The following is a 27896-nucleotide window of genomic DNA, read 5'->3' on the forward strand; positions in this document are numbered from 1 at the left end:
ATTCATGTTATATTTTGCTAATTTTGCATATGTGAAAGGAATATGTGGCTTCCCGTGCCTTTCACGAACCACCCTTTCATCAATTCTTACCATTTCCTAATGTGTTGGCAAAAGAAGAAGGCATGTAATAGAGGCCGAGAGATAGCAAGGCATCTATATCAACTTTTATTTGCTTAGAAGTTATGTGTTGTTCAATATATGAGAGAAAATCACTATTATTTCTATTTATTTACTTAACCCCTTCCCCTTCCCTAAAAATTGCAATGCTTCCTAGCATGTAGGGGGTTAGTGCTAAGTGACTTTGTATCTCAACAACATATACAATGATGAAGAAAAAGGAAACAAAAGAACAAAAATGCATGCACACATTGTGATTGAAGGTATGCATAAGAAAAAAGGAGAACTAAGTGAGGGATGTAGGATCTTGCTATAGCGACCATCCATACAAATGGGGATTGTACTCCATGGCAGCGTAACGATCCATGTCACTTGTTCTCATATACCCACATGTGTGATGTAAGTGACGGTGTCCATAAAGAAAGTATCCGGTCTCAATGCGACTAGCAATGTGAAGCTCTTATTCACTAAGAATTCGTTTCATATCAAAACAATACATGATCCTCTAAAGGTCAATTTTGTGTGATGGCTAATACTCAGAATGACATTGGTGCAATGTAGGTGGGGTCATACTCAATAGTTTTTATGGCCCGATGCTATTTGACATTTGTTATTATCCAATAGCCTAGTCTTTCCCAATGTGTTCAGAGTGTAAACCATTTTTACAAAAAGGGAGAATATGATTTGACCAATGCCTTTAAGTTTGTGATTTCTTCTTGCATTGCTTCTTCATGGCTGTGTTTTAAAATATGTAATTAGATGGTTCAATGAGAGCTTGCTCTCAATTCACTTGAGTGTTTATGAGTCCTTTGGTGTGATAAAAGCATGCTTGGTGAAGATAAAATCAAATTCCTCCCATGAATAAGGAAAGATTCTAACAACCACCATTGTAGCTTCATTTAACAAGCCTAAATCAAGGCATTCATAGCTACAAGTAAATAAGGTGAATTTTTTGTCAAGGTATCTTATGCTATTGACCAAGTTGTCACCTATATGCATAACCATGTCTACTACAAGCTCGATTATGGGAAATAGTATGTGGGTCTTAATTTATCCGATGGTTCGAGTTTAGTGTGGCATACCTAGCACATATTATTACCTAACCTCTTAGGAGGATCTGGTTTGCTTTGAGTCATTGTAGGGGTCAACTCTAACGACAATGTGTTGGAGGTGCTGGGTGGTGAGTGGTCTTGACAATTGGCTCCAATTTGATGTCATTGTTGTATTTCATGGTAGAGGGTGTTGATACTTTCTACTTAGAATTCCACTCCTTAGCATCATGTCGTGCATCATCACGAGACTTAGGCATGGTATTTGCAGGTGGTAATATATGATATTTCAATAACCTGAAAAAAATCATAAAACACCTTGAAAAAGCACAAATGTTTGTAATAATAGTGTCGAAAAAAATTCAATGAAGTGTATGTACAAGATACCTGAACAACTCGGTCAAACTTGTATCGCTCCACCAAATAAGTGCATTTTTCACCAAAATCTTTTCAAAATCTAAAAAATAGCTGGAAAATCCCCAAAAATTATGAAAAATGTGCTTTTTGAAGGCTTATCCCAATAATGTTTCTTTGCCCACTCCTTTAGTGTTTGATAGAACATAGAAGATGATTAGAAGGCTCTTAGCCTTGATGGAGACCATAACTTTGCACTTTCCTAGTAATGAGTAGAGTTTCACCCTATATGGGTTGATTTTAGTAGTGGTGGGGATTGGGTCTATTCTATTTTGGTCTAGTCCTCGTAAGTGAGTATATTGTTTTGTCAGCCCCTTCATTGATTAGCACATCAAGAACATGGCTTTTCTTAGTGGTAATCCTTAGCCTTAAATAGGCTAGTGCTATGTATTCCTCATCCGCAAGGTCAATCTTGGTGATGGAGATGGCTCAAATGTTTATAAGCACTAATAACATAGGAGGCTCATGTAGTGGGTGTGCTTGTGGGTAGTATTTTCTTATGCAAATCTCGAAATACGCCCTTGCCCTCACCTTCTAAGGTTTTGAGCTCCACATTACTAGTCCTATTGATATGATGGAATTGAAAGGTTCCAAGTCCCTAGAACATCATTTTCTGCTTAGTAGGCCGCCTTGATGGAATACAAAAACACTAGGTCACCCTTTTCAAAATCACTCTACTTGATATGCTTGTCAAACCAAGCTTTTCGTCTTGATTTCTCACAAAAATGAGTGCATGAGCAGCAATAAGTCATGCCTTGGAGAGCCATTCCAATTCTGCTAGGTGATTAGTCCATGCCTCCTTGCCTTCCCATATTTCTTGCACTACTATTCTCAAGCTTAGAAGAAAGAACTTGACCTACAAGATTGCTTATATTTCATAAGTTAGCTTAAATTGTGTTTGCCCAATAGCCATTTTGTAAGTGGTTCGATAAACCCACAAAGTTGCCATAAGTTTGTTGTCCCAGTCACTTTGTGAAGCAAAGATTGTTTTTGCTAGCACACTTACCAAGATTTTATTTGGTACTTCAACTTAATCATTGGCTTGGAGATAATATGGTGATAATTTCCTATGGATCACTAGAAATGTCGATAAAAAATGGGTGATTACTTCATTAGTGAAGTGCGCGCCGTGATCGCTCACTAATTCAATGGGTGACCAAACCTTGAGATCACTTGCTCCCAAAGGAACTTAGCAATTGTTCTCGCATCACTCTTTCTAGTCACCCGTGCTTTAGCCCATTTCATGAGATAATTCGTGGCTACAATTATGTATTTCATGTGGGAATGCTACACTACAAGGCTAATTGGATCAATCAATTTAATACCCCATTTTTCAAATGGTTAGCGAGCTATTACTAGCGTCAACTCCATTTTGTCCTTTTGTATAGGGACTTTTGTGCGCACTGGCACTCATCACAATGTCTAACTAATTTAGCAATATTGTAGAATTGTGTGGGCCACCAGAATTGAGACTAAAGAACTTTGCAAGAAATTGTGTCTCTTTGAAGTGCCCTCCCACTATTCCCCCTTGTGTCTCAGTGAGTATGTCGTGTATCTCGTCTTCGCAAACACACCCTCATAATAGTCCATCCTACCCCAACCGATAAAGTTGACCATCGATCAACTAATAAGGTTGAACTTTCAAAATGCGCCTTCTGAGTCTAGCCTTCTCAATCAAATAGTCCGGATCCTATTTTTCAAAATTTGAATTATATTGTCTACCCATTGAACTATAATGTCTACCCAATAAGGTGTAAGGTTTGTTTTGTAAAGCTCTATTTCATTAGAGATTTTCAAAAGATGGGCATTAGGTAAATAATCCACAATGACTTGCTCAAAAACATATCCCATGGGTATGTGGGACATATGTTAGCCATGTAGTGTTTTTCTGCCCTTACATACCACTACAAAGAAGTCCAAACTCCAGCAAAAGAAGTGATCACCTAGCAATGCTTCCTAGCACATGGCTTGTTCACAAGGTACAACAATGCTTGATGATCTACAAAGAAGGTGAAGGGCATCACCAAAAGGTAATGTCTAAATTTCATCATTGTTGCAAACACCATAGCTAACCCTTCCCATTATGTTGTTGAGTAGTTGATTTCAGCCTCGATGAGTTGCTTGCTTGCAAAGCTCACTAGAAAATCCATACTATGCTCACAAGTTGGCATAATATCGCTCCTACTATGAATTTTGAAGCATCAATGTGCATATGGAAAGTGATGAACCAATTTGGGGCTCTTAAAATGGGTGCTAATATTAGAGCTTGCTTTAGCCATTCATAGGCTTATTGACACTCCTCTATCCACTTGAACACAATCAAAAATTTGTATAGAGGTCTACCAATCGATGTGTAATTCAACACAAACCATTGGTATTATCTAGTATGGCCTAGGAAGCATCAAAATCCCTTATAGTTGGGCGAAGGGGGGAGATCCACAAGCACTTTAACCTTCAAGAAGTCAATGGCAATCCCATTCCTCAACACAATGTGCCCTACCATGCAACCATGTTTAACCCAAAATTGGCACTTCAAGGGATTGAATGAGAGACTATACTATCTGCATCTCTCAAAGACTATGCAGAATTTTTCCAAGTGTTTCTCCCTATTGGTATGAACACGCAGGTCATCGACAAACACTTCCAACCATTTCCTAAGCACGTCTTTGAAAATTGCACACATTAGGCATTGGATGGTGGCAATGGTATTAGTAAGGCCAAATGGTATGACTATATAGACAACACTCATCCATTCCATAGTGAATGCCATTTTGTCCCTGTCATCCAGATGGACTTACAATTGGTTATAGCATGAAAATCCATCCAAGAAGCTAGTATGCTTCCTTCCCTACCAATCTCTCAAGCATGTGCTTAGTGTAGGTTAAAGGATAATTGTCTCTCTTCATGGTTGCACTGCCTTTTTTGTAATTAACACCACATACTCTTATCTTTCCATTCTTTTTTAGTACAATCACAATGGGTGACACCCAGTCCATGTGCTCAATCTCATAAATGAATCTAGTGCTCAACAACTTGTCAATTTCTTCTTTCACCACATGAGCATGGTATTCATGGCATAAGGCCTTTGCTTGATCAGTGTTGCATCACAAACCATAGGGATGTTATGAGTCACTATACTTGGATCAGTGCCTTTCAGCTTGTGCATGGACCATGTGAACACATCAGAGAAATATTTTAAAGGTGAATGAGCTTGTCCTCTTCCTCAGTCAAATCATCAGCTATGAACATAGGTCAAGGCTTCTCCCCTTCCTATGTCAAGTTGACCTCTTTGACCTCGATAGGACCTCAATGGGCTAGTTGGCTTGGCCTTTTCTTTTGGCTCCTACTAGCCCACTATTCGGTCACCCTTTTTAAACTTTGTGAAGCATTTAGGTAGATCATGTGGTTTCTTATGCTATTCTACTTTTGAGTCCTTGGGCTACTTTTTCCTCTCCTCCTTTAGTCTTCTATGCCTCAAGTGGACTAGAAGTCTCCTTTGGTGCATCAAGTCTTAGAGGGTCATGGTATCTCTAGGTCACTATCAAATCCTAACTTGGACTCTAAGTTGAACTCATAGCCTTTGATAGAAGAGGGGGTAGCACCAAATGGTTGGAGTTCTAATGCTGGTCCTATTTCAAATAGTGTCATGGACTTACATCTAGGTGTTCCAACCAGGTCCAATCACAATCCACTTTAATGACTCATTTCTCTATCTTAAAGGCATTAGTTTCCTTGGGCTTGGAGTCCATAAACATTTGTTTGATTGTCTACCCATCCATATCGTAATCGATGGTTTCTATTTCCTCATCACTCTCTTCACTTCCAATTCCAATGTCACAAACCACATATTCATTATTGGAATCCTCTTGTTCAGAGGGCTCATCCCCTATTTGCTTGTCAACTTCCAAGTTTTCATCATCCTTAAGTAGAGCCCAATTATACAAGAGATTTAAGTCACGTACTCTAGTCCATTTCCATTTCAACTCTTTCATGAGGCCTCTGAGAGTTTTTAGGTTGGTTGCATGGTTGTTAGCTAACTTTTGCACTAGATGCTTAAGGATTCTATGCAATTCCAACTTGCTTGTTGGAACATGGTATATCATGGGCATTGACATTTTGCTTAAGCTTCTTGCCATCATACATAGAGATACTGTGGGCAAATCATTACTCTTAGGCATAGGGGGTTTAGTAGCTTCATTGAATTTGCTAGCTTTCTTCTCAGTCTTTTTGTAATCATCCTCATCTCTTCAGAGAACAAAAAGTCAATGGTTGCTAGCACATGCATCCAATCATGCTCATCATTTGGACATGGAATGTATTTGGTTAAGGGGCCATAGTTGAGCTTGCCATGGGATTCTTGTTTGAGCATGGCAAAAATGGCGTCTAGGTTGACTAGTGAGGTCTTCCACATGTACATCTCCACTCTAGCTACCTACATTCTATTTCCAAAGAATATCAACCCAATTTCCCAATCCTCTATCACATAGACACTTTGCAACAGTGGCCTTCCCAATAAGATATTGTGGTCCATACCTTTCATTACGATGAAATTCACCAAGGATCTATCTTGATTTGCTATTTTTTCAACTATCTTGATTTGCTAGTTTTTCAACACTCCAAATGGGCAAACTTTTGTACCATTGGCAAGCGTCACATTGAATCTAGCAATCTCCATAGGGGGGACTATCCCAAGCTTGTAATATTGTGTAGTTGAGAACACTCACTCCCACCCCTAGGTCTACAATGCCTTTCCGAGTTGCCTCTTCCAATGCTATAGCTAGTAAAATAGCATGCATCTTAGGCCCCTTCTAGAAGGTATTAATTTGTAGTGACCCTAGTGTTGGGGAGTGTCACACCACTCATAATGTGGGTGTCATTGTCTATTTCCCTTAGTACTATTGGTCACTCTTGCCACTCAACCCATGCCTTAAATGTACTCCATAATTCCATGTTTTGTCTCATTAGCTGGCCTAAAGGTAATGACACTTGTGTGGATACAAGAGCTGTTAACAATCATGCATCAACCTCTTTGACATTGCCTTTCCTAGGCACCTAAGTTTCTAGTTCTAGGTCATTTTAAGCCAAGGTGGGTTCATCTAAGTGCGCTTGAGGTTCTTGCTCTTTCTAGTCACTAATCTTATGTAAGTTAGTGAGGAGGGTGGCTCTGTGCTAGATATTTCTTGATCCTCATGGTCTGTTATTGACTGTCCAATATGCACTTGAGCGTCCACTACCCAACCCCTCACTTTCTCAATGATCTCCATTTGGTCCTCCAACTTTAGCACTTCCCCTCCTTTTAGTCTTTGGAACAAAGGTTTTGCGTTCTACATCAGGAACTTTCCTATCTGATGTTAGTGTTGTAGTGCTATCATTCTTTAGATTAAATTTTCCTTTAGCTCTCTTCTTCTTCTTCTTCTTCTTCTTCTTCCTATTCTTCTTAACTATAAAAGAAACATCCACATTACTAGGCCCAGGCATTGACACTTTGGCTTGGTTGTCTTGTGCCCTAGTCATCACGTTTAGTGGTATAAGGGTAGCCTCATCATCCAAGGACTAATACCAAAATATCCCTAAGGGTACATATGGCATGCTTAAGGTACTAGTTGATGCTTTTCTCCTAGGGTAGTCTACACACAAATGTGTAACCCCACATTCAAGGCATCTCAACTTGGCTTTTTCCTTGTTGATTGGTTCCTTTTCAGGGAAATGGGATGATATGTGTCTAGGATGACCGCATGTCCAACATGTCAATGGTCCTTATGATTGCATTGCTCCTAGTCCTCATCCTCTCCCCCTACCTAATGTCATGACCAGGATGGACCTATAATCCATAAGGACCGGATTTCCTAATTCATTGTATGAGATGTAGGGATTTACATATTGCTCCTCCTTGAGTGGTTCCTCAACGTAATGCACATGAGCATCTATATGGGGTAGAGTTATGATTAGTGCTCGAGGTTTAGGTATGCTGATTGGATTAATGCCAACCCTAGGTACAACTAGTCTTTGGTCATTAGGTACTTGTAGATCTAGTGGAGCCCCTTGACCAAAGTGGTATTGGTGGTTCATGGGGTATTACTACTAGTAAGGCTACTACTAAGGGAACCATCGAGGAAACCTACAATGTATAGCTTCATACCCGTACCTTCCATAGTTAGCACATGTTCTAGGTTTAGATTATGGGCACTCTACTAGTGGCAAGTAGTTACCTCGCAGTACACACATTGGATGTTTGCTCTAGTAGGTCTTGGCAAGGCATCTTGAAGGTTGAAAATCTCTAGCTTGAGGTTAGACATTTCCTACAATAAGTCCACTCCCTTGCCTTTATCCTATGCTTTAGATGTTGCTTGCTCACTACAGATAGTGGATATTTCATTATGAATTGTGATGATTCCTGTCACGTGCATGGCTTTACTACCCCTTTCCTTTAGCAAGTTGTCAACTCTTATAGCTTCATCCAACATGCTTGCTACTACATCTCTTTGCAAGCTTGAGTTGCTCACTACAACTTTGTACATCTCTTTGTTTTTTATACCATTAATAAAAACTGTTAACATCAGCCTAGGTGTAGGCCTCTCAAGCTCTGGGATTCTCTTGTAGAGACTCCTCACATGTGTGACATAGTCTCAGATCTCCTCCTTGTCTTTTTGGCTCACATTCATGAGCTTGACAATTAGGTTATCAAAGTACCTTGCTTCTGAGAAGCTTTTGATGAACAAGTTTTTGAGCATGTCAAAGTTGTTCTTTTCAGTGTCATCTAGGCTTATAAACCATGTTCTACCTTTTTCCCCTAGATGTAAGCTAAAAGCTTGTGCTTTCTTATTAGCATCTATGAGGTTGTTTGCCTCACAAACTTGTTCGAACTATTCAATAAAGCTACAAGAGTCATCCCCATCCCTATACTTGTCAGCTTGTTTAGTGACTATTGGTATTTTTGTTTGAGAGTGTGGTGGCTAGAGCAAGACTACCATTTTCTATTAGTGTGCAATCCAACACTTGCTTGAGAAGGAGCTCAGAAGGATAGAGAGTGGCATTAGATGCCTCAGCCTCCTCTGCATCCTCCCTAGCTGTCAACCCTTTGGCTAGGTCCAAGATTTGTTGGATTTGATTCAACTCGATTTATTTCCTTCCTCTATTGAGTCTCTGATTTTGTGTGAATCAAGCTACTTGCATTATGAGGTCTTTTCCCAACTTCTTTTCAACTTCAACATATGCTAAGATATCTGCTATGGGTCTTCTTGAAGATGATCTTAGGCAAAGAAGTGGGAGTTCCAATTGAAATCTCTAGGGAGAGACAAGTCAATCTTCGTCTTGGCTCAGAAGTTTTGAGGCTACATCACTTGAAATGTTGAGATTGGGTTGCCTTCATAGCCCTTGTTAACTATATAGGCATGTTCAATCCTTTTTTCTCTCTTATTATCAATGAGTTGGTTTGTGTCTCTTGGTAATCGTACCTATGTTAGTCCCCAATTATTGTTTTATGGTCTCAAGTTTAATGCAATTTTGACTTCAACCTCACTCAATCGGTTTGTCCTTGTGAGTGCTTGAGTGTTCCACTTGTATAGTTTTCCAACATTCTTAGGTCAAGGTCAACCCTCTACCTTTGTCTTATGCTAAGTGTCTTTACCCTTTCCCTAGGTTCCCAAAGCCTCTAGGTTGTCCATGGTTGTTGTTACAATATGGTTGTGAACTATCTAGCACTAGAGACTTGAGTATTGTACCTTCTATTGCAATTTCCTAGGTGACTGGTGATGTTTTTGTGATTCAAAGCATCTAGTTGGCTATGTGGGTCAAGCCTTCTCCATAGTGGTCAATTGCGATCACCACCTTTCAAGTCCCACTCAACAGTTTGTGATAAGGAATGTGAGGTTGTAACCTAGTGAGTTTGGGTTTAAGTGCTTGACTCAATTGTAGTACGAATGCTTTACTCATGTGTGGTCAATTGGGGGGTTTGGCACTAGTTGTAATGACACTTTTCTTTCTAGAAAGAGGGTTGCTATTGTACTTCCAAAGTCATGAAGCATCAACAAGGTGTTTGCATTGAAGTTATGATTCTCTAGGTTGGTTGGATCTTGGCTAGCAATGCTATGTTGCTTAGGTAAGTTTGTCACTCGTGAGGTTGTCACTATGGCCTTGAGATTTACCTAGCGGATGAGGTGTTGTACTTAGAGAAACATAGTCTTGGCCCTCTAGACCTAGGTCTCTATGGTAGAGCTTTCGAGATGGGTCACCCCTTTTGCAAAGGACTTCCTATGATGTTGTCATTTCCTTAGTATAGTTGCACTCAGATGGTTTAGGTTATCAAGGCACTCCTCAACTTTTTGGGATATGGGAATGTGATGGTGTACTTGAGGTTACACACCAAAATTGATGAGTTTCAATGGTGCAACTTCTTCTAGGCTAAGGCACTAGGTCAAAGCCCTAGCACTTAATTGTTGTTGAATTCTCGTGGACTCCTGATTGAGGTATATTGTTTCCCCTACACATGGTATGTTACTTTGCTAGGAGAGAATTGCCCAAGACTTGATAACACATGTTAGGGTTAATGGATAGAAGGTCAATGTTCACTAGGCCTTGGGGTCTAGTGCTATTGTAGTCACTTTTGTGCAAGTTCTTGTTGTGTGATATTCCTTTCAAGTGTGCTTTCCACTCTTGTTTAACCAATCAAGTAGTCCTTTGGTTTCTCTTACACCATAAGTGTTCACAATGCAAGTCCTAGGAAGCAAGCCATACTATGTGTTGGCTTGTGGCTCTTGATAGTTTCATGCATCTCTAGAGTTGACTCAAGGTTTGATTGGTAGTCTTGAGTTTATGATTTGTATTTCTTTTGGAGGATTGGGCCTCCTAGGGGTCATGCAACAAGGTAGATGCACTTAACACTAAGCATGACTTATTGGTCCTAAAAAAGGATCAAATTCTTTCAAGCATGATCAACACAAATAATTAGATGTGTACCTGTCTTTTGCAGTTGAGTCCATTCAACACTCCCCCATTGTGTTTTGTCATGCTATGAGGCTTGGCAATGGGTCCTTTACGTCATGTTCAACTCAAAGTGTGTGTGTGGATTGTTGGCCTGTTTCTTCATTGTGGCTATCTCTTATAAGTGTGCCCTAGTCTTGTGTGCTATGGAAGCATGGGCCTAAAAGGCGCCTTGTATGTTGTTTTTTTTGGCTTTTTGAAAAAACACTCAATGGACAATTAGCTTTGTGCTTTTTCCGAATGCATGAGTCATCGAGACACATGGCCTCTACTATGGTTGGGTATCCATGTTTTTGAGAAAACAAGGGAGTAATAGAGCTTCGTACTTACATTAACCTTTTGTTAGAATAACATTGAGCAATATGCCTAGGTCTTCTACAATACAAACACAATCCTTGAGAGTGCCACATTGCTTTTCTTGATGTGACAATGGCTTGAATCAGGCCAAACAATCTACATAAGCTCGATATTGACTTCTTATCTTTCTTAGGAGGCCATTGTTATCATGGCATCTAGACTTAATGAAGCCCCATATAATGTCTCTCAAATAGTCACTTATCACATTCTATTGCTTGAGAAATGAATTCACTTATTGCATGAACCTTTGGCATTGTCAACAAAAGATCTTTCATATAATCATTCAAACCCCAACAAAATCGGTTAACAAAATAATCCTCATGCCAAGCCAAATCACAAGCAAGTTGTTGGAATTCAAATGTATAAACTAATGCTGATTCAAATCCTTGATATAGACTTCTTATTTTGGTCTCAACAATTCTAGCTCTACCAGTGTCTTTAAAGGTAGCTGATAAGTCTTGAACAAAAGCTTTGAGATTATAAAGTAGAGGAGATTCCTTCTCAAGTAAGGGTGCAAATCAAGAGAGACATGTACTTGAAAGGACTTTGTTGATAAGCCCCACTTGAGAAGCATTATCAAGATAACGCTTAGATTGCACGTGAATGAGAAATTGTACTTGCTACAAAAAATCTTTAAACTTTGATCCTATTCCATTGAACTTTTTGGATAGGCTAATCTTTGGCTCCTCTTGTAACTAGGAGGATAGCTACAAGGTGTTGAAAGGCTTGCGTGATGTGGACTTGCCTCTCAGATTTCTTGGATTTGATTTTGAAGGTATTGGATGGCTAATACCAAGCTTGGGGTTTCTCGTCTTATAATAGTGCATTACTCTCATAAAGCTTTTGAATATTTTGTATAATGATGATGATACTTTCCATCACAACTAGGCAAGATTAAGTATGGAGTCTTACAAAACTATTCTGAGGGTGATTGAAACTTGGCAAGAACAAGGATTGTCACCTTACAACTTACAAGAGAATAACTTGAAGAAGAAGAAAACTTATTTCTTTATTATGAAGGGATGAAGTATAATAACATATTTCTTGATACAAGATTGATACAAAACAAACCTCCATACAAGAATAGATCAATGACAAGACAAGGTATGACAAGAATTAGAGATACATAGCTTGAACTAGAACTAGAGAGGACTTACCTCATAGGAACCTCAAAATTGGTATTGGCAAGACTAAAGGGCTTGTAGGTTAAGAGCCCTATTTATATTAGAGTTGAGGAAGTTAAGGGGAAGCTTCTAGATGATGACAACATCATTGATGATATAAGCATCACTGATATAAGTGATACTAATATAAGCACTCTTCTAAAACCTTCCAAAGAATATCCTAGAGCTTTCTTGATTTTTCTAGAAGTTACTAGGTTTCGTAGTGTCCATGATGACATATACTATTGAGCCAAAATATGGAAAAAATTAGCATTCTTAGCAAACCACTCACCAGCTATCATTCAAATCAACCTCTAATTGAATCTACATAAATCTCAAGAAAAGAGCAGTGCCACGCATAGGTCAATTGATCTACATGAGTGAGTTATGACCTTAGAGGAGGATTGGCCACGTGTAGGTTTAGAGTTATGGTGGGCCCCCTACTACCAACGTCTATAAAGGTGTTTGGAGGAGAGAGAAATGCTCTGCACAAGGAGAGAGAAAAAATGTAATTGGACAATACAAACGACAACTAGCCATTCAAAACCATCAATGTAGATTTGCTCCATAGAGTTGACAAAGTACCCTCATTTTTAGAGGGTATCGAATTGATTGGGTAGAGTCCCTTTTTTCTCATATGTGAAGTCAGCAACTACAACCACACAATGAAAACTATTGCTATGTGAATTGACGCAAGCCAATTTCACTTGCATATGTCCTGTCTCAAAGTGTCAATTTATTAGGGTGATGGTCTGCAACCTTTTGGGGGGGGGGGGGGGGGCACAACCCCTAATACACTAACTACTCTCACCTTACCCCTATGTTCTCTCTTCTCATCTTGGCTAGATTTGAGAGGGTCAAGTGCAAATATTCACTTGTGCATAGACAATGGACATGGAAGTCGATGGACCCTCCACTGCAAGCCCATGCACTTGTGTGTGGAGGGATTCTCACCAAATGGGTGTTCTAAGAATCAATAGACTCCTTTGAGTCCTTAACCCTAGATTCCAAATATGCACACGCGCTAAGGCAGCCTGGTCTACATTTGGGTCCGCGCCGAAGGGGCCAAAACCGGAGGAGAGAAATTCGTGAGGTGGCGTCTTGTGAAGAAGAAGAAGAAGAGGCACAGACGGACACAGAGAAAGAGAGAGAGATTTCATACACAGATTTTTAGCGATGGCTTCTGCGACGAGACGTGGTGTATCTTCCCTGCTTTCCTTCATCCCTGCTTATATCCGCCCTCAGTCGACTGACATCACCTCCGCCGCTCTCTGGGGCTCCACCTTCTTTGTGGGTGCCCTGTGGATGGTTCAGGTTTCCCCCTCTCCATCTGCGTCTCTTTCCTCTCTAGATCTCTGTTTTTTTGAAATAAGTCACGGATTTTCTGTTGACGGGATTTTAATCCAGAGTCTGTCATCACCCATGGTTGGATCTCCTTCTAGTTCAAGTGCACAGAAGTAAGTAGGGTATTTTTTCGTGTATTTTCTTTGGGGGATAATGTAATTACGACAAAAACAAGACCAAAACACACACAAGTGGGCACCTCCCCCCAAATGTCAGCCTACAGAGCCCCCAAGAGTTACACTGCCATTTCTCCTATGCGCAGATAGGATAGCTCACAAGCCTAAATGCGAACCTAATTATTCAAAGGACACTGTAAACTGCTCGTATTCCATTGTCGTTCACGTTGGTAGCTGTCATCAATGGTTCCTTGTAGCATGCAAACATATCTTCAACCTAAATTTGATGCCTTCACTGAGTTGTTTATCAAAGAAGTACGTGTCAGAACCTTCCATGAATCAAAGCTGGACTGCTAACGGGCAGGCCTTTCAGCTTGCATTGACAAGAATAGCATACTTCTTTGATTAAAAATCTGTTGTAACTTCATGAAACAAGAACAAGAACATTTATTTCAGCCAATTTTGTGGCAAACAAAACACTGATTCAGTTGAAGGAATGCAATGAAAGTTGTTTCTCTATAAATGTGGATTCAATCTCAGAAGTTGATGGGTCTTTCATACTAGGCAAAAAGCTTCAAATCTTGAGGGCAATAGCAAATAAAAGACTTTGGAAGGAGACTAAATATCTCCCCAACAAATGGGAGAGGATATGAAAAAGGCAAATGTTTTGGATCTGTATAGGAAGAACTTGTAATTATATAATATATATTTCCCTTGCAAGTGGGTGGGCTGAACCTAAGTATATATACATGGAACAATGTTTCAAAATTTCAGGATGGGCTGCTTTATGCCAAGAATAACTAGAAGCTTTTGTGGACTATTCAGTAGATGTATTGCAAGGAGAATTGTCTTTTGAAAAACTTGAAGGTAAAAGAGGAAAGTGTGAATGTAACTCTTAGTACACCAGATTTCCACTCTAAAATCACAACTTCATGAACAAGAGAAAAGGAGATATCACTTGGTGCTATTGCAAATAAGGGGAATAGTTTTGTTGGGACAATGTGTTCAAGGCATCCCAAGCCATTTCAAGTTTTGGGCACTACTAAGATGTGTTTTTTGGGGTGTTGCTTGCTTCTATGATATGATTGCTCTCCTATACATGGTTGTATTATTTTATTACTTGGTCTCTTTTAAATGAGGTGGTTATCAATGGAATGTCTTGTTAGAAGTAGTGTAGCAATGAAAGCATAGACAAAGTGCTGAAATAAATTGCTGAACACTAGAGAGAAGAAAAAGAAAATAAAAGAACACTGCAAAAGAAGAGAACTTAGAGATGTACTCGAGAAATGGAATCCATATACCAAACGCAAGAATAAAGCGTACAACAATGAGTCTTTGGCTCCTAAGCATTGGCACTGGCTCCCTCTCTCCACAGAACTTGTAGGTGATGATGACTTGAATGAGGAGGGAGTCGGATATATAAAAAAGAAAATAATGTCAAATAGCTGCAGGTTGACTTACATTTACTGTTGGTCGGTCAGCGCAAAATGTCCTAATAAGCATAAAATGACCATAATAAACTGCCTAAATACCCTAGCCATGCACGACTCACATATGAGTAGTTTGAATTGCTAACATCCTCTCTTAGATCATGGGTGATTTGATACAATATAATGATACAATGATAATGACTCATCGTAGTTCATTCAACATAAATCCACCAAAGTAGAACCATGGATACCCAAGTAGTGGGTGATCAAGCCACCACCAAGGTGCCTTGGAGAGAGCTTGATGTTGATGTTGATCGTATCAACTCTAGAAAATAGAGAAGAGTCATAATAGATCTCTGTGTTTGTCAACAATGTTGCAATAGCATACAAGATCAGTGTGCCAAAAATGCCTCTAAACATACGTGACCATGGATTCCTCGCCTTTGGCTAAGACCGTCGAAATGTCCCTTCATGTGAGCTTGGACTAGGAGCCAATCCTGCTTTCTGTCAAAGAAACAACTCATCATAAACTTGGATATCAATCCCAACTCTAGGATTTAAACCCACTAGACTGCGGTTAATGTGTTAGGGATGTCCCTCTCTAGAACCTGCATACTTGTATACCTGTATAGGTGAGGCTCAGTTGCTCAATCTCACCACTCTTTCACACTTCCTCTCTTGCACTAGAAAGTCGTGAGGGATGATCGCATCACTTGGACTAGAAAGTAGTAGAGGAAGGGATAGTCAAGTCCTTCTCGTGGTTTGAAGAAGAGGATCCTTGCTATGCCTTGGACTTTCCCTTGGTTGGAGAATTAGAGTTAAGAGTCTGAAGAAGAGGATGACTTGTTGGAGGAGTTTGCATCTTGCTTCTTCATTTTCTACCTTTTCCATAAGGCTGCTAACTCCTTGTAGTCCTTTCGCAAGTGTTCGTTCTTACTATAGTGATAACACTGGGCCTTCAACTTCTTTTTGTCACCTCTCTCGAAAACTGTAAAGCCTCATTGGAACCTCCATAATGAGATGGAAGCCTCCCTTATAAATGCAAAGATGCCTTATGCTCATGCAACATTAAGGATATATGTGTAAAGTGTGAGAGTGCGCCACGGAAAAAGGAACTTGAACATAGAGAAAAAGAGACACAATCTGCAAGAGAAGAAGAAAAGAAACCTGCACTGAATAAGGAACAAATTCTGAATACAGAGGGAGGATTGATCAATTTTTGTTTGCAGCCCCTAGCGTCAGTGAGGGCATTGGATCAGGCTGATGATGATGGCAGCACTGAAGATGGAGGAAGATGATAATCTAACTAGCAGCCAAGTGGGAAATGACTATAAATAGTCAAAATCCCCAAAAACTAGATGATCTGAAATTTGGGACAAAAAATATGTCCGACCAGCATTCAATGCTAGTAAAAATGCCAAAAATGCTAAAAAAAAATCATGAAAAGTGTTGACAATGTTTAATAGGTGAGACAAGTTGAAGAATGCAAAAATTGCATCGGGAAATGTACATAAAATCCCGACTGGAGGAGAAAATGCATTGAAATGCAATCAACCGAGTACTCTAGAATGAGTTACCTTCTCAGTCAAAACAAGTGATAGACAAGTCAGAGCTCCTAAAGTCCTCGTTTGACTCAGATTGAGGCTCAGAAGCAAGAGATGACAAGGCATGACAAATATGACTGCTAACAGCTCCTCTCAGATCTTGGATGTGGCGGAAGGCCAAGGAAGAAATGGATCCTAGGGTGGCAAGAGGAATGCCAATGTCGATGAAGTCCGTCGATAAAGATTGTTGATGAAGAAACTCCTTGTGATCTTCGAAAGTCCCCTCTAAAACAATTTAGCCTTGAAATCCACAGTTGCATCATTGAGATTGTCCCCCTCTGAAAGGGATGGGGGGTACGTGGGAACCATCAGAGAATAGGGTGGGGGATGGAAAGGAGCTTGTGGATAAGAGGGTGCACAAGTGGGAACGGGTGTAGCAATAGACAATTGCCTCAGAGGACCTTGCATAAAAAAAGGGGAACGGAGCTTGTAAAGCTCGCTCTCTTGCCAACCTGTCGTGGTTCCCCTGTAGAAGAATCCTCAATGCAAACAACTTCATTGGTGAAGACAACCCAGGGACCGAGCCTTGTAAGGCCATAAATTGAGAGGAGTGGAAAGCCCAAGTCTAGAACATAAAGAGCCTGTGAAAGGGGCCTTGACGCACGGTCGGAAAATAAATGCAAAGTGCCAATACCACAAATAGGCATTGAACAATGTCACCAACAGTTGCTGAACCCTTAAAAGGGCATAGATCTTGCAACAAATCACCTCGTGCAGTCATATGACTAGAAGCTCCACTATCAACCAGCCAAGGCCTCTCAGAAGATGAGGCAACCGTTGAAGAGGCTCCTCCAAGTCAACAATATAAAGGAACATTGACTCATGGGTAACTGCTTAAATAGAGGTAGAAGGCTCGGATGTTTTAGCTCCATCCTTCACTCCCAGACAAAGATGAGGTTACTTGTTCCACGATTTCTCCTCTGGATGTGTCCCCTTCCCACAATATGGGCTTTTAGGCTTCTCCGAATCGGAGTCAAAACTTGAAAAACTCTCGTCTTTTAGCCAGTGACTTCCCTTTCTTTTGTGTCCCCCTTCTTGAACCTGCAATAAAAGCTTTGGTGGAGGTGGATCCACTAGCTACCTCTTTGACGTGCTCATCATACTCCAAAACAAGTAGGCAAGCTCATTCCATAGAAGCTTCTCACGGGTCCTTGATATAAGAAGGCTGCTGTAGAAGGCTGTTGTTTTGGATATGTGAACAGTTGGCTTTCATCTTTTTTGAGTAAATTTCAGCTGCATAAGGACAGTACAACATATCTAGAACAAATCCCAAGTTGGAAATCACTTTCTGTGACCGTAACTCAATAATTCAAGTGCAGAATTGCAATATGCAGAACTCTGTATTTATTGTTTTTCACCTATTTCTTGATCTGTTCTTAGTCGTATTTCATTCTAGATTTGTCCCATACCAGCTGGACTACAAACCCTTTAACCCTGGCATCATTCCAGCAGCAAAACAGTCCCACAAACAACGCTAAATCAGAGCTGAAAACACTGTTCTTGTGTGGCGTGGTCATCACTTTCTTTAGTTTTTGCATTGGAGAAGCAATCAATGCTCCTGAACTTGGACAGTGAGCCTTTGTCCTCAGCAGAAGATCAAAGAAAACACAGAACTTCGTACATGAGTCAGAGACGACGAAGTACTCTCCATAGCTGATGTACTTGTAGCAATCTGCCCTCATCCCCTCCAAAGAATTTCACGCTCTGATGTGTCCCTCTTGCATTTAGCATTGCTGCTCTCTCTCTCTCTCTCTCTCTCTCTCTCTCTCTCTCTTTTGGGAATTTGTGCCCAAATTGTGACACATGGCATATACGTAACAATTTTCCCATTTAAATTTTTTGGTCTCAAATTCTCCATGATCGGTGCAAAATTTGACCTCGGCACAAACCAGAGAATTAATCCTCGTACAAAATCGAAGATAATGACGTGAATAAATTTTGGGGTCCAAAAATAGTAACTCCCTAAATTTTAGGAATGGCGACCCTTGCATTCCTCAAGTCGTTTTGAGCAACTTTTATCATTGCAACCACATCAAAAAGTGTAATGTGGCTCGGTTACGGTGACTTCTATTCTGTGGGTATTCTCACATGTGTATCTTTTGTCTTGGCCAGGCTCATTGTCTTGCATCATCTCTAGTGGCTAAGCACACAGTCCCAATCCACTGGCATTCTATTCTTCAGTGCCCATTCAATCTGGTCCCAAGGCTCAAACAAACCATTAGTCCAAATTGTCCCAGTAACTGTCTCTTTTGGCCATGCAAAGATCCGAGTTTAATCCAAGAGAACTTTGGGGATAAAAAGCAACAACAACTAAAGAAAATAAAAATAAAATATTTATATAAGTAAATAAAGAAAGCAACTGCAAAAAGTATCACCACCTGGGTGATAGGCACACGATCTTTCGATGATCCAATGGTGGGATCCTCCACTGGACGGGGAATAGGGTGGGTAACAAATCCCAAAGATTGAAGGTATCAAGGATAACACTCCACCTTATACAACCAAAGCAAGTAGTTGGAACCATCAAGCCGGTCTTCTTTGGGCAAAGAAGAGAGTATGGGCACTTGGATAGAGGGTGCAATGAAAGGCATATGAAGGCCAGCAGAACGAGCCTTTTGTGAAACATGGAGAGAATGGGGAGGAGAGGGATCTTGTACAAACGGACTAGGTGACCTCCAGTTGTCGCGTGAACTAGTACGAAAATATCTCCATCTCTCAAAGAAAGGAAGAGACCTTATCCTCTCAAGCTAGCAAAGAATTGGTGATAAGATATCTTCATATCCTGCAAGAGGCCCATAAGAAATCTGCGTTTTGGCGGTAGACAGCCTTGAAACAGGAGGAAACAACTACAGGATCACAAGGAAGTTGATGTAGAGGGACTGCCTAGGGGAGATAGATTGTCACCTGCACGTGGACTATGTGCATTTGTTGAGGAGAGCTGTTTGCTTGACCAAGGAACACTGTGTTTGCAGCAGAAGACTGTTGCCTCCAGTAGGAGATGAAGTGGGCAACAAAACAAGTACTTGGCACAAGAAAAGCTGATGCCACCTAGCAAAAGCTGCGTTTTCAGCAAAACGCTGATGTGGCAAGACTGCCTAGCAATTTGGGTTGGTCTCCTTTGCGAGAAATCGGCTCTGTGTCGCTCTTAGGCAATGATACCATGCTCTGATACCTTGTGAGAGTGCACAATGGAAGAAGGAACTGGAACACAGAGAAAGAGAGAGACAATCTGCAAGAGAAGAAGAAAAGAAACCTGCACTAAACAAGGAACAAATGCTGAATACAAAGGGAGGATTGATTAGTCCTTGCATGCAGCCCATAGCGCCAGTGAGGGCACCAAATCAAGCTGATGATGGTGGCAGCATTGAAGACAGAGGAAGATGACAGAGTCGGAGTGTACACCCGCCAAGGAAGGAGGGAAGATGATAATTTAACTGATAGCCAAGTGGGAAATGGCTATAAATAGCCAAAAATCCCAAAAATTGGCCAACTTGAAATTTGGAGCAAAAAATATGTCCAACCAGCACTCAATGTTGGTAAAAATGCTAGAAATGCTTAGAAAAGTTTCAGAAAGGGTAGACAATATTCAACAAGTGAGGCAGGTTGAAGAATGCAGAAACTGCCTTGGAAAATGCACATAAAATCTTGATTGGAGGAGAAAATGCAGTTAAATGCAATAAATTGAGTGCTCTAGAATGAGCTACCTTCTCCGTCAAAACAAGTGATAGATAGGTCAGAGCTCCTAAAGTCCTGGTTTGACTCAGACTGAGGCTCACAGGTAGGAGATGACAAGGCATAACAAACATGAGTGCTAACATAAAGCTCACAGGTGTAGAGAATGTTTGTGCTTGCAAAGCATTGGCCACTCCATCAAACTTCGGGGGGAGCATGTAGAGTATCGTTCCCACTAGATGTGCCTTTGGAAGGGTAGACTGCATGTGTCGAAGTTGGTCCTGTACATGTGTAACGGCGAGAAAAAATGATTGAATGGTGTCCTTTAGCTCAAACTTCATCTGTTGAAGCTATTCGTAAAGGGCCTCTATACGCACGGGGGAAAGGTACCTCGTAGAGCATTTGAGGCTTCGACCATACTTCAAGAGATGTCTTGTAGGAGGTAATTGCCAGTAGAACTTCTTTAGAAATACACAAAAGTAGTGTAGAATAAGCATGTGCATCGTCCGAAACCCATATAAGCACAGCTTTCTCATGGTTCTCATCAAAATCTTTGGGAAGAGGAAAAGAATGTTGAGGCTAAGGAATAGCTCCACATACAATGTACCAAATCCGCTTTTGCACAAACCAGGCTTTCATCATAGCACTCCATGTAAGATAGTGAGGTCCATGTAACTCATCATCGGTAGAAGTGCATGGAGGAGCCATTGGGAGAGGACAAGAAGAGAATATAGACGATAGAAGATGTATAGAGAGAGAATACAGCCAAACCAACAGCAAACACTTCACAAAATAAGAGTTTACATGCAATGCTACCAAAAATTTGATTAGAAACGAGGGCTGACTGTTGCAAAATGAAGAAAAACCAGTCAAAAGCTACGAGAAACCGAAAAAATGGCATGTACAAATAGTCGCCCAACCATGGTTAGGGGCACAAAATGAAAAATGCAGGTTGGTGGAGTACTTAATGCAGAAAATTGATGATTGCTGGTTGGAACCTAGGCGCAGAGTGAAAAACGCAGACCTGATTAGTAGGGAGAACATAGACCTTTATTCAATAGAAAAATCGCAACGTGAACCTAGATCTTGCAATATAATACCATGTTAGAAGTGGTGCAGCAATGGAAGCATAGAGAAATAAATTGCTGAACACAAGATAGAAGAGAAAGAATACAGAAGAACAATGCAAAAGAAGGGAACTTAGAGATGTACACGGGAAATGGAATCCATATACCAAACACAAGAATGATAGGTACAACGGTGAGTCTCTAGCATTGGCTCCCTCTCTCCACAGAACTTGTAGGTGGTGATGATTTGAATGAGGGAGCAGGATATATAAGAAGTGAGTTGTTTGAACTGCTAACATGCCTCTCTTCTTGGAAACAAAAGGAATACGGAATACGAATACAAGACATTGTGCTATATACCTTGCACTTTTATGAAATGAGACATTGTGCTGAACCTTGAATTCTTAGACTATTAACATGTTACAATGTAGTATGTACATTCTGTTAGCAGTCATGTTTGTCATGCCTTGTCATCTCCTGCATGTGAGCCTCAGTCTGAGTCAGACGAGGACATTAGGAGCTCTGACATGTTTGTCATGTGTTATGATGGGGGAGGCTAGTCACTCTTGACTGGCTGTCTTAGAATGTGTATTTCTTTTTGGCCTCTTTTAGTGGTCAGCCACTGGCTGCCGGCTACTTTTTGGTCACTGTTGTGGGGCGCCCATTTTAGGGCATTTTTAGGGTTTGCGCCCATTTTAGGGTTTGCGTCCATTTTAGGGTTAGGGTTAGGGTTTGTCCTTTTGCCTATTTATTGGCAGCCCCCCTCCCCACTTTGTCACTTGTCTCCTTGCAGATTCCGACACTCCTCCCCCGTGGTGGTGCTGCCATCATCATCAGCCTGATCTGGTGCCCTCACTGACGCTTTGGGCTGCCTGCAGGGACTGATCAGTCCATTTCAATGTATTCAGCATTCATTTCAGTCAGTACAGATTTCTCTTCCTTATTTTCTGCTCTCTCTCTCTCTCCCTCTGTGTTCTTATTCCCTCTTCCGCAGCGCACTCTCACATGGTATTAGAGCCGAAGGAGAGTACATGGAGCTGAGATTTACGCGGGAGAACACCCACAACTTTGTGTTTGCTGGTCAAGACGTTTCCAACAGCTGAGACGTCACCTTCTGCACCATCTTCTTGATCAAGGCGGCCTGTTTTGGTGTCACATCTTTGCGTTTGCTATTGGCGTCATCCCCAACAGCCAAGGCGGCCCTTCCAGGAGGTCCCAAATATTTGCGTTTGCTGCTAGCGTCTTCTCCAGTGGCTGCCACGTCATCAACAACCTCTTCCTGCTTGCGTTTTCAGCAAGGTGGCCTCCCCAACAGCTGGGCGACATCTTCCTTACTGGCGTTTTGAGGCAGGAGGCTGTTTTTCTGTGGTGATTGCATCGTTAGCATTTGCGTTTGACATCATCCTTGCGTTCTGTGCAAGGTGGCCAGCTCACGAGCTTCTGGTGTTTGTGTTTCGGCACTGGCAACCTTCCCTTGTTGTATTTTGGTGTTTGCAGATATCGAAGATGTCTTCTCATCAGTTTACGGGCTTTGATGACTCAGATGATGAGCTTTTGTCTCGATACTCATCTGAACGGAGGTGTGATTTCTATCACGAGGACCGTCGTCCGGAGTCTATTCCTCTTTCCCGTCCCCCTTCTATTCATGTATCTCGGCGAGCCCCTTCCAGTGGGCCGAAGATGCAGCCTTTGGTACCCCCTGTACAGGTACCTGTACTTCCTCAGCTGCCCAAAGAGGACCGGTTGGATGGCTCCAACTTTTCTCTATGATCCTGCAAGGTGGAGTGTATCTTGGACTCCTCCGATCTTTGGGAGCTTGTTTCTATTCCTATTCCCTGGCCTAAGGTGGATCCCGCAGATGGGACATCTATGGATCGTGCAACATTATGGGATCGGCTCAATTCTAGAGCCAAATCTTTCCTCTTTCTGAGTTTGCAGGATTTTGTCCTTGTTCATGTTCACAGGTTGAAGATTGCAGCAGACGTGTGGAGAAAGCTCGCGTCTCTCTACCATCAGAAGACGTTTGCCCACCGGATATCTCTCGAAAAGAAGTTGCGGATGCTCGCTATTGATGATAGTCCTTCCATGAAGGACCACATCAACAGATTACAGGATATGAGGGATGAGCTTGCATCCCTCGGTCAGACGATATCTTCTGAAGACATGGCTATGATTCTTTTGACTCAACTGCCATCGCCTCGGTTTGATGTCTTCTACACCAGCCTTCTTACATCGAGGACGCGTGAGAAGCTTCTATGGGAGGAGCTATCTCCGCTTGTCTTGGAGCATGACGAGCGACTTAGAGAGGTCAGTGCTAGTGGATCCGACTCCACTAGAGCCTTTGTTGCAGGTTCGGGAGGACAGAAAAAGAAACAGAAGTCAAAGGCTAAGAAGAAGGACAGTTCTTCAGGCTCTGACTCAGATTCAGAGAGCCTGAAGTGCCCACACTGTGGGAAAGGGACACATCCCGAGGAGAAATGCTGGAAGAAGTACCCTCACCTTCGTCCGGGAGCGAAGGGTGGATCTACATCGGAGCCTTCTTCTACCTCTACACCAACTGTTACCCATGAGTCAGTGTTCCTTCATATCCATGCTTTGGAGGAGGATCCTTCTTTTTCCGTGGCTGCAGTGTCTTCTGCGCAGCCTTGGTTAGTGGACAGTGGTGCTTCGAGTCATATGACTCCCCGAGGTGATTTGTTACAGGATCTCCGTCAATCAGAGGGTTCAGTCACTGTTGGTGGCATTTTATCGGTGCCTATTAGTGGTGTTGGCACATTGCCTTTGTTTACCGACCGACCTTCGAGCTCCTTTTCACAGGCCCTACATGTTCCGGATTTGGGCCTTCCCCTCCTCTCAGTTTATGGCCTTACGAGGCTTGGCACACGAGTGATCTTCACTGACCATGCTGTTGTTATTGAGGTTTCTCTTACAGGAGCTGTCTTATCTACAGGTTGGCAGGAGACCGGGCTTTACAGGCTCCATTCCCCTTCTTTGATGTAGGGTCCTCCGAGGCAGTCTATTGCTACACCCGTTCCCGCTTGTGCACCTTCTATTCCATAGGTTTCTTCCCATCCCCCACCTTCTCCTCTGGTGGTTCCCTCGTACCCCCCATCCCTTTCAAAGGGGGACGATCTCGGTGATGCGGCTGTGGATTCCCTGGCCCCTAGTGTTTTAGAGGGGGATTCCCAGGATCGTGAGGAGCTCCTTCAGCGGCAGTCTACATCGACGGACTTCATCGACATTGGCATTCCTCTTGCCACCCCAGGATCTATTTCCTCTTCGGCCTTCAGCCACATCCAGGATCTGAGAGGGGGTGTTAGCAGTTATGTTTGTCATGCCTTGTCATCTCCTGCTTGTGAGCCTCAGTTTGAGTCAGACGAGGACATTAGGAGCTCTGACATGTCTGTCATGTGTTATGATGGGGAAGGCTAGTCACTCTTGACTGGCTGTCTTAGGATGTGTATTTCTTTTTGGCCTCTTTTAGTGGGCAGCCACTGGCTGCTCGGCCACTTTTTGGTCACTGTTGTGGGGCGCCCATTTTAGGGCATTTTTAGGGTTTGCGCCCATTTTAGGGTTAGGGTTAGGGTTTGTCCTTTTGCCTATTTATTGGCAGCCCCCCTCCCCACTTTGTCACTTGTCTTCTTGCAGATTCCGACACTCCTCCCCTGTGGTGGTGCTGCCATCATCATCAGCCTGATCTGGTGCCCTCACTGACGCTTTGGGCTGCGTGCAGGGACTGATCAGTCCATTTCAGTGTATTCAGCATTCATTTCAGTCAGTACAGATTTCTCTTCCTTATTTTCTGCTCTCTCTCTCTCTCCCTCCGTGTTCTTATTCCCTCTTCCGCAGCGCACTCTCACACATTTTGCATGGTCATCTCTTGCATGAGCCTTATCACTAAGTCGATAAGAGGGATATTAGATGCTATGCCCATGCCCATTTTGGCATGTAGGACACCTAGCCCTCTTAGGCAAGTTCCCTCTCTCATGTGCTCTAATGTTTCGTATCTATCTAGAGTCATTGACCTTGTAGATATGCTACAAGCATATGCAAGTAAATTGCAAACTAATTAGAAAGAATGTTTACTTATAGGAGAGTTTTTATATAATAGTGTGAAGTGCTCTCCCATGGGGTATAGTCTGCTTATGAGCTCCCTATGTAGCAGGAGTACAAAGGAGGTTCAAGCAGCTAAAGATTTTTTGGAAGATGGTGAATGAAATGTTAATACTTGCAAAAAGCTGTGTAAGAGAGTTGAAAGATCACAAACAAGAGCCTACCCTGATTGACATCAGAGAATGCCTCATGTTTGTAGAATGAGAGTACCTCCAGTTAGTACTTAGTATGGCTTGCAAACTTCAATTGCTTGTTATGAGGAAAGTGGGTTTAATATTTCATATAACTTAAAAACAACCTAGGTGATTTGGGTACTCTTCTCTCAAGTGAGTTAGTTGAGCTCATTGATGCACAATTGTTTCCACATGTACTAGAGAAAATCTTGTAAACTCCAGAAAAGAGAACTAGGTGTAATGTTTATTAGGAGTGCCTAGTTAAGTGGAAAGATGGCCTTGACTCCTAAGGAGAGCTCTATGTGGGAGAGTAAGCACCATTGAAAGATAGTTTCCAAGTATAGTTTTTGAGGTTGAAAACTTTTGTTAAGGGGAATGTTGTCAGTAAATGGACTACGGGAAACACTGAAGGAGAGGACCTTGCACTACGGGAAACACTGAAGGAGAGGACCTTGCATGCATAGGGTTTGGCAAATAAGTATGTGGGTAATTATGCTCTTATTGTATTTAATGTGTAAACAGGTGAATATGGGCTTGAGTGCAAGGCCATAACAGTGATTGACAATATTTATTAATGCTGGGTCATGGCCAGGATCAATTGTTAGACACTCATCTACATCTGGAGACTGAGTGGTGGAGCATGGCTAGGTTGACAATGAGCAATCTTGTAGCACGTCTTTTCTAGGGTCTCCATCTGCTGAGATTAGGGTTTCTGCTGTCTGCAAATTATGGTTTCTGATCATGAACTGGTAATTGCATTAGCCTATAATTAGTTTCAAGACACCTCACATGTAGATCTGTACCTGATGGTCTTGTTCCTCCTAGAGTTATAGTCTGTTGAGCTTTTACAGCATAGCAGATTGCATGCAAAATTAGCTGACAAACATAAGCATGCTGCAAGAAGTTGTATGTGGGTCAACCTTGGTCCATGAATAGAACATTTGCTAGCCAGAATCAATTCCACATCATCCTGAGTTGATCTGTTATGAAAGTGAGTCAAAGTGTGCAAAAAATTGACTGCAAACTTGTCTGTAGCTTGACTTGTCTGTTTTAGAAGTAGAGCAGCAATGGAAGCGTGAATATACGCTGTAATAAACTGCTGAAACTCAAGACAAAAGAGAAAGGGAAAGAAAGAACACTGAAGAACACAATACAGATGAGAACTCAGATGTATGCTCAGAAAATGGAATCCATATATCCAATACGAGGCAGGTGCATACAACATTGAGTCATTGGCTCTACGTGGGCACCGGCACTGGCTCCTCTCCCCAGCAGCAAATTCACAAGTGATGAAGAGTGAGTGACGGGTTGAGGAGGAAGAGCCTGAATAAATAGGAAAAGAAAATGTCCTCAATATGATCAGGTCGGCCAGCAATAAATGCTCAACATGACCATAAAATGACACAAATAAAAATGCCTAAATATCCTAAATAATGTTCCCAGCCCCTGCATGCACAAACTCACACATGAGTTGACATATCTGCTAACAGTCTGTACTTGGATCTGAATAAGATGTGTATCAGTGATAGTCGATAGTCCATGGTTCATGATATCTCTTGGAATGGTTTATAATTCAACAACCCTTGTGATAAGGATCACAATTATACAGCTCTTCACCCTATAGATAGATACAATGTCTAGATCTAAGGCAGCAAGATTTTCTACGGTTCAAGTTTATAGAGTACATTCTAGATTCCCTTGCTGACTGACTTTAATTAAACAGTATTTAATGACTTGAGTCTTTTGGTTTCGTGGCAGCCCTTTGATTGGATCAAGCAGCAGCTTTCAAAGAGCGAGGAGGAAGTTCCTAATTCTTCATGAATCATGAGCCTTGGGCTTTGTCAACCGATTGGTGCTGATGATGCTCACATATGCTTCAAACCCATGCATTTTTGTAGTAGCATTCACTATATCTGCGGTGACTCATTGTCTGGCAGTGATGAGCCATGACATTACCATTCAGGCTTATCCAGCGTTACTGCTGTCGCTAACCCTTGAGTACTGTGTTTTAATAAACTGTGCTTGTAGCCCTCTTATCTAGTGTCCTGAGGTTGTACTGATTTCCAATTCTTCCATTACTGTAGAATTTAAAAGCATTGAAGTCCTAAATAATCTGCCTTCTTCTATCCAAGCAAGCTTACCTTTTCGTGGTGTTGTACTATCTTCTCTAGATGTGCTTCTGAGAGGACGATGATGCGATAATGTTCTAATGAACTTTGCATTACTTAATATCCAGATTTTAATGGTGTTTTATTATATGTAGTAACTAGTTAATGTGGCTTTTAACCAGCTTGGTCA

General features: G+C 41.6%; 1 protein-coding gene across 1 annotated transcript; it reads left to right on the top strand.

Annotated features, from left to right (window-relative positions):
- The first annotated feature begins 13072 nt into the window (after nucleotides 1-13072).
- LOC148011807 (ubiquinol-cytochrome c reductase complex 6.7 kDa protein) lies at nucleotides 13073-27813 on the top strand. The gene is made up of 2 exons (XM_087669996.1): nucleotides 13073-13393; nucleotides 27357-27813. Exons 1-2 carry the CDS (start codon nucleotides 13256-13258, stop codon nucleotides 27417-27419), a joined length of 201 nt encoding a protein of 66 aa, XP_087526122.1. The 5' UTR covers nucleotides 13073-13255; the 3' UTR covers nucleotides 27420-27813.
- The last annotated feature ends 83 nt before the right edge of the window (nucleotides 27814-27896 follow it).

This window comes from Lygodium microphyllum, chromosome 28 (genome assembly GCF_053477565.2).
Source record: "Lygodium microphyllum isolate KBCC chromosome 28, Lygodium_microphyllum_v1.1.10, whole genome shotgun sequence".
NCBI lineage: Eukaryota > Viridiplantae > Streptophyta > Polypodiopsida > Schizaeales > Lygodiaceae > Lygodium > Lygodium microphyllum.

Excerpts from the sequence above, each read along its gene's own strand:
- LOC148011807 (XM_087669996.1), top strand. The coding sequence starts at position 13,256 with ATGGCTTCTGCGACGAGACGTGGTGTATCTTCCCTGCTTTCCTTCATC. Across the intron at positions 13,394-27,356 it reads GTGCCCTGTGGATGGTTCAG|CCCTTTGATTGGATCAAGCA; the intron begins GTTTCCCCCTCT and ends GTTTCGTGGCAG.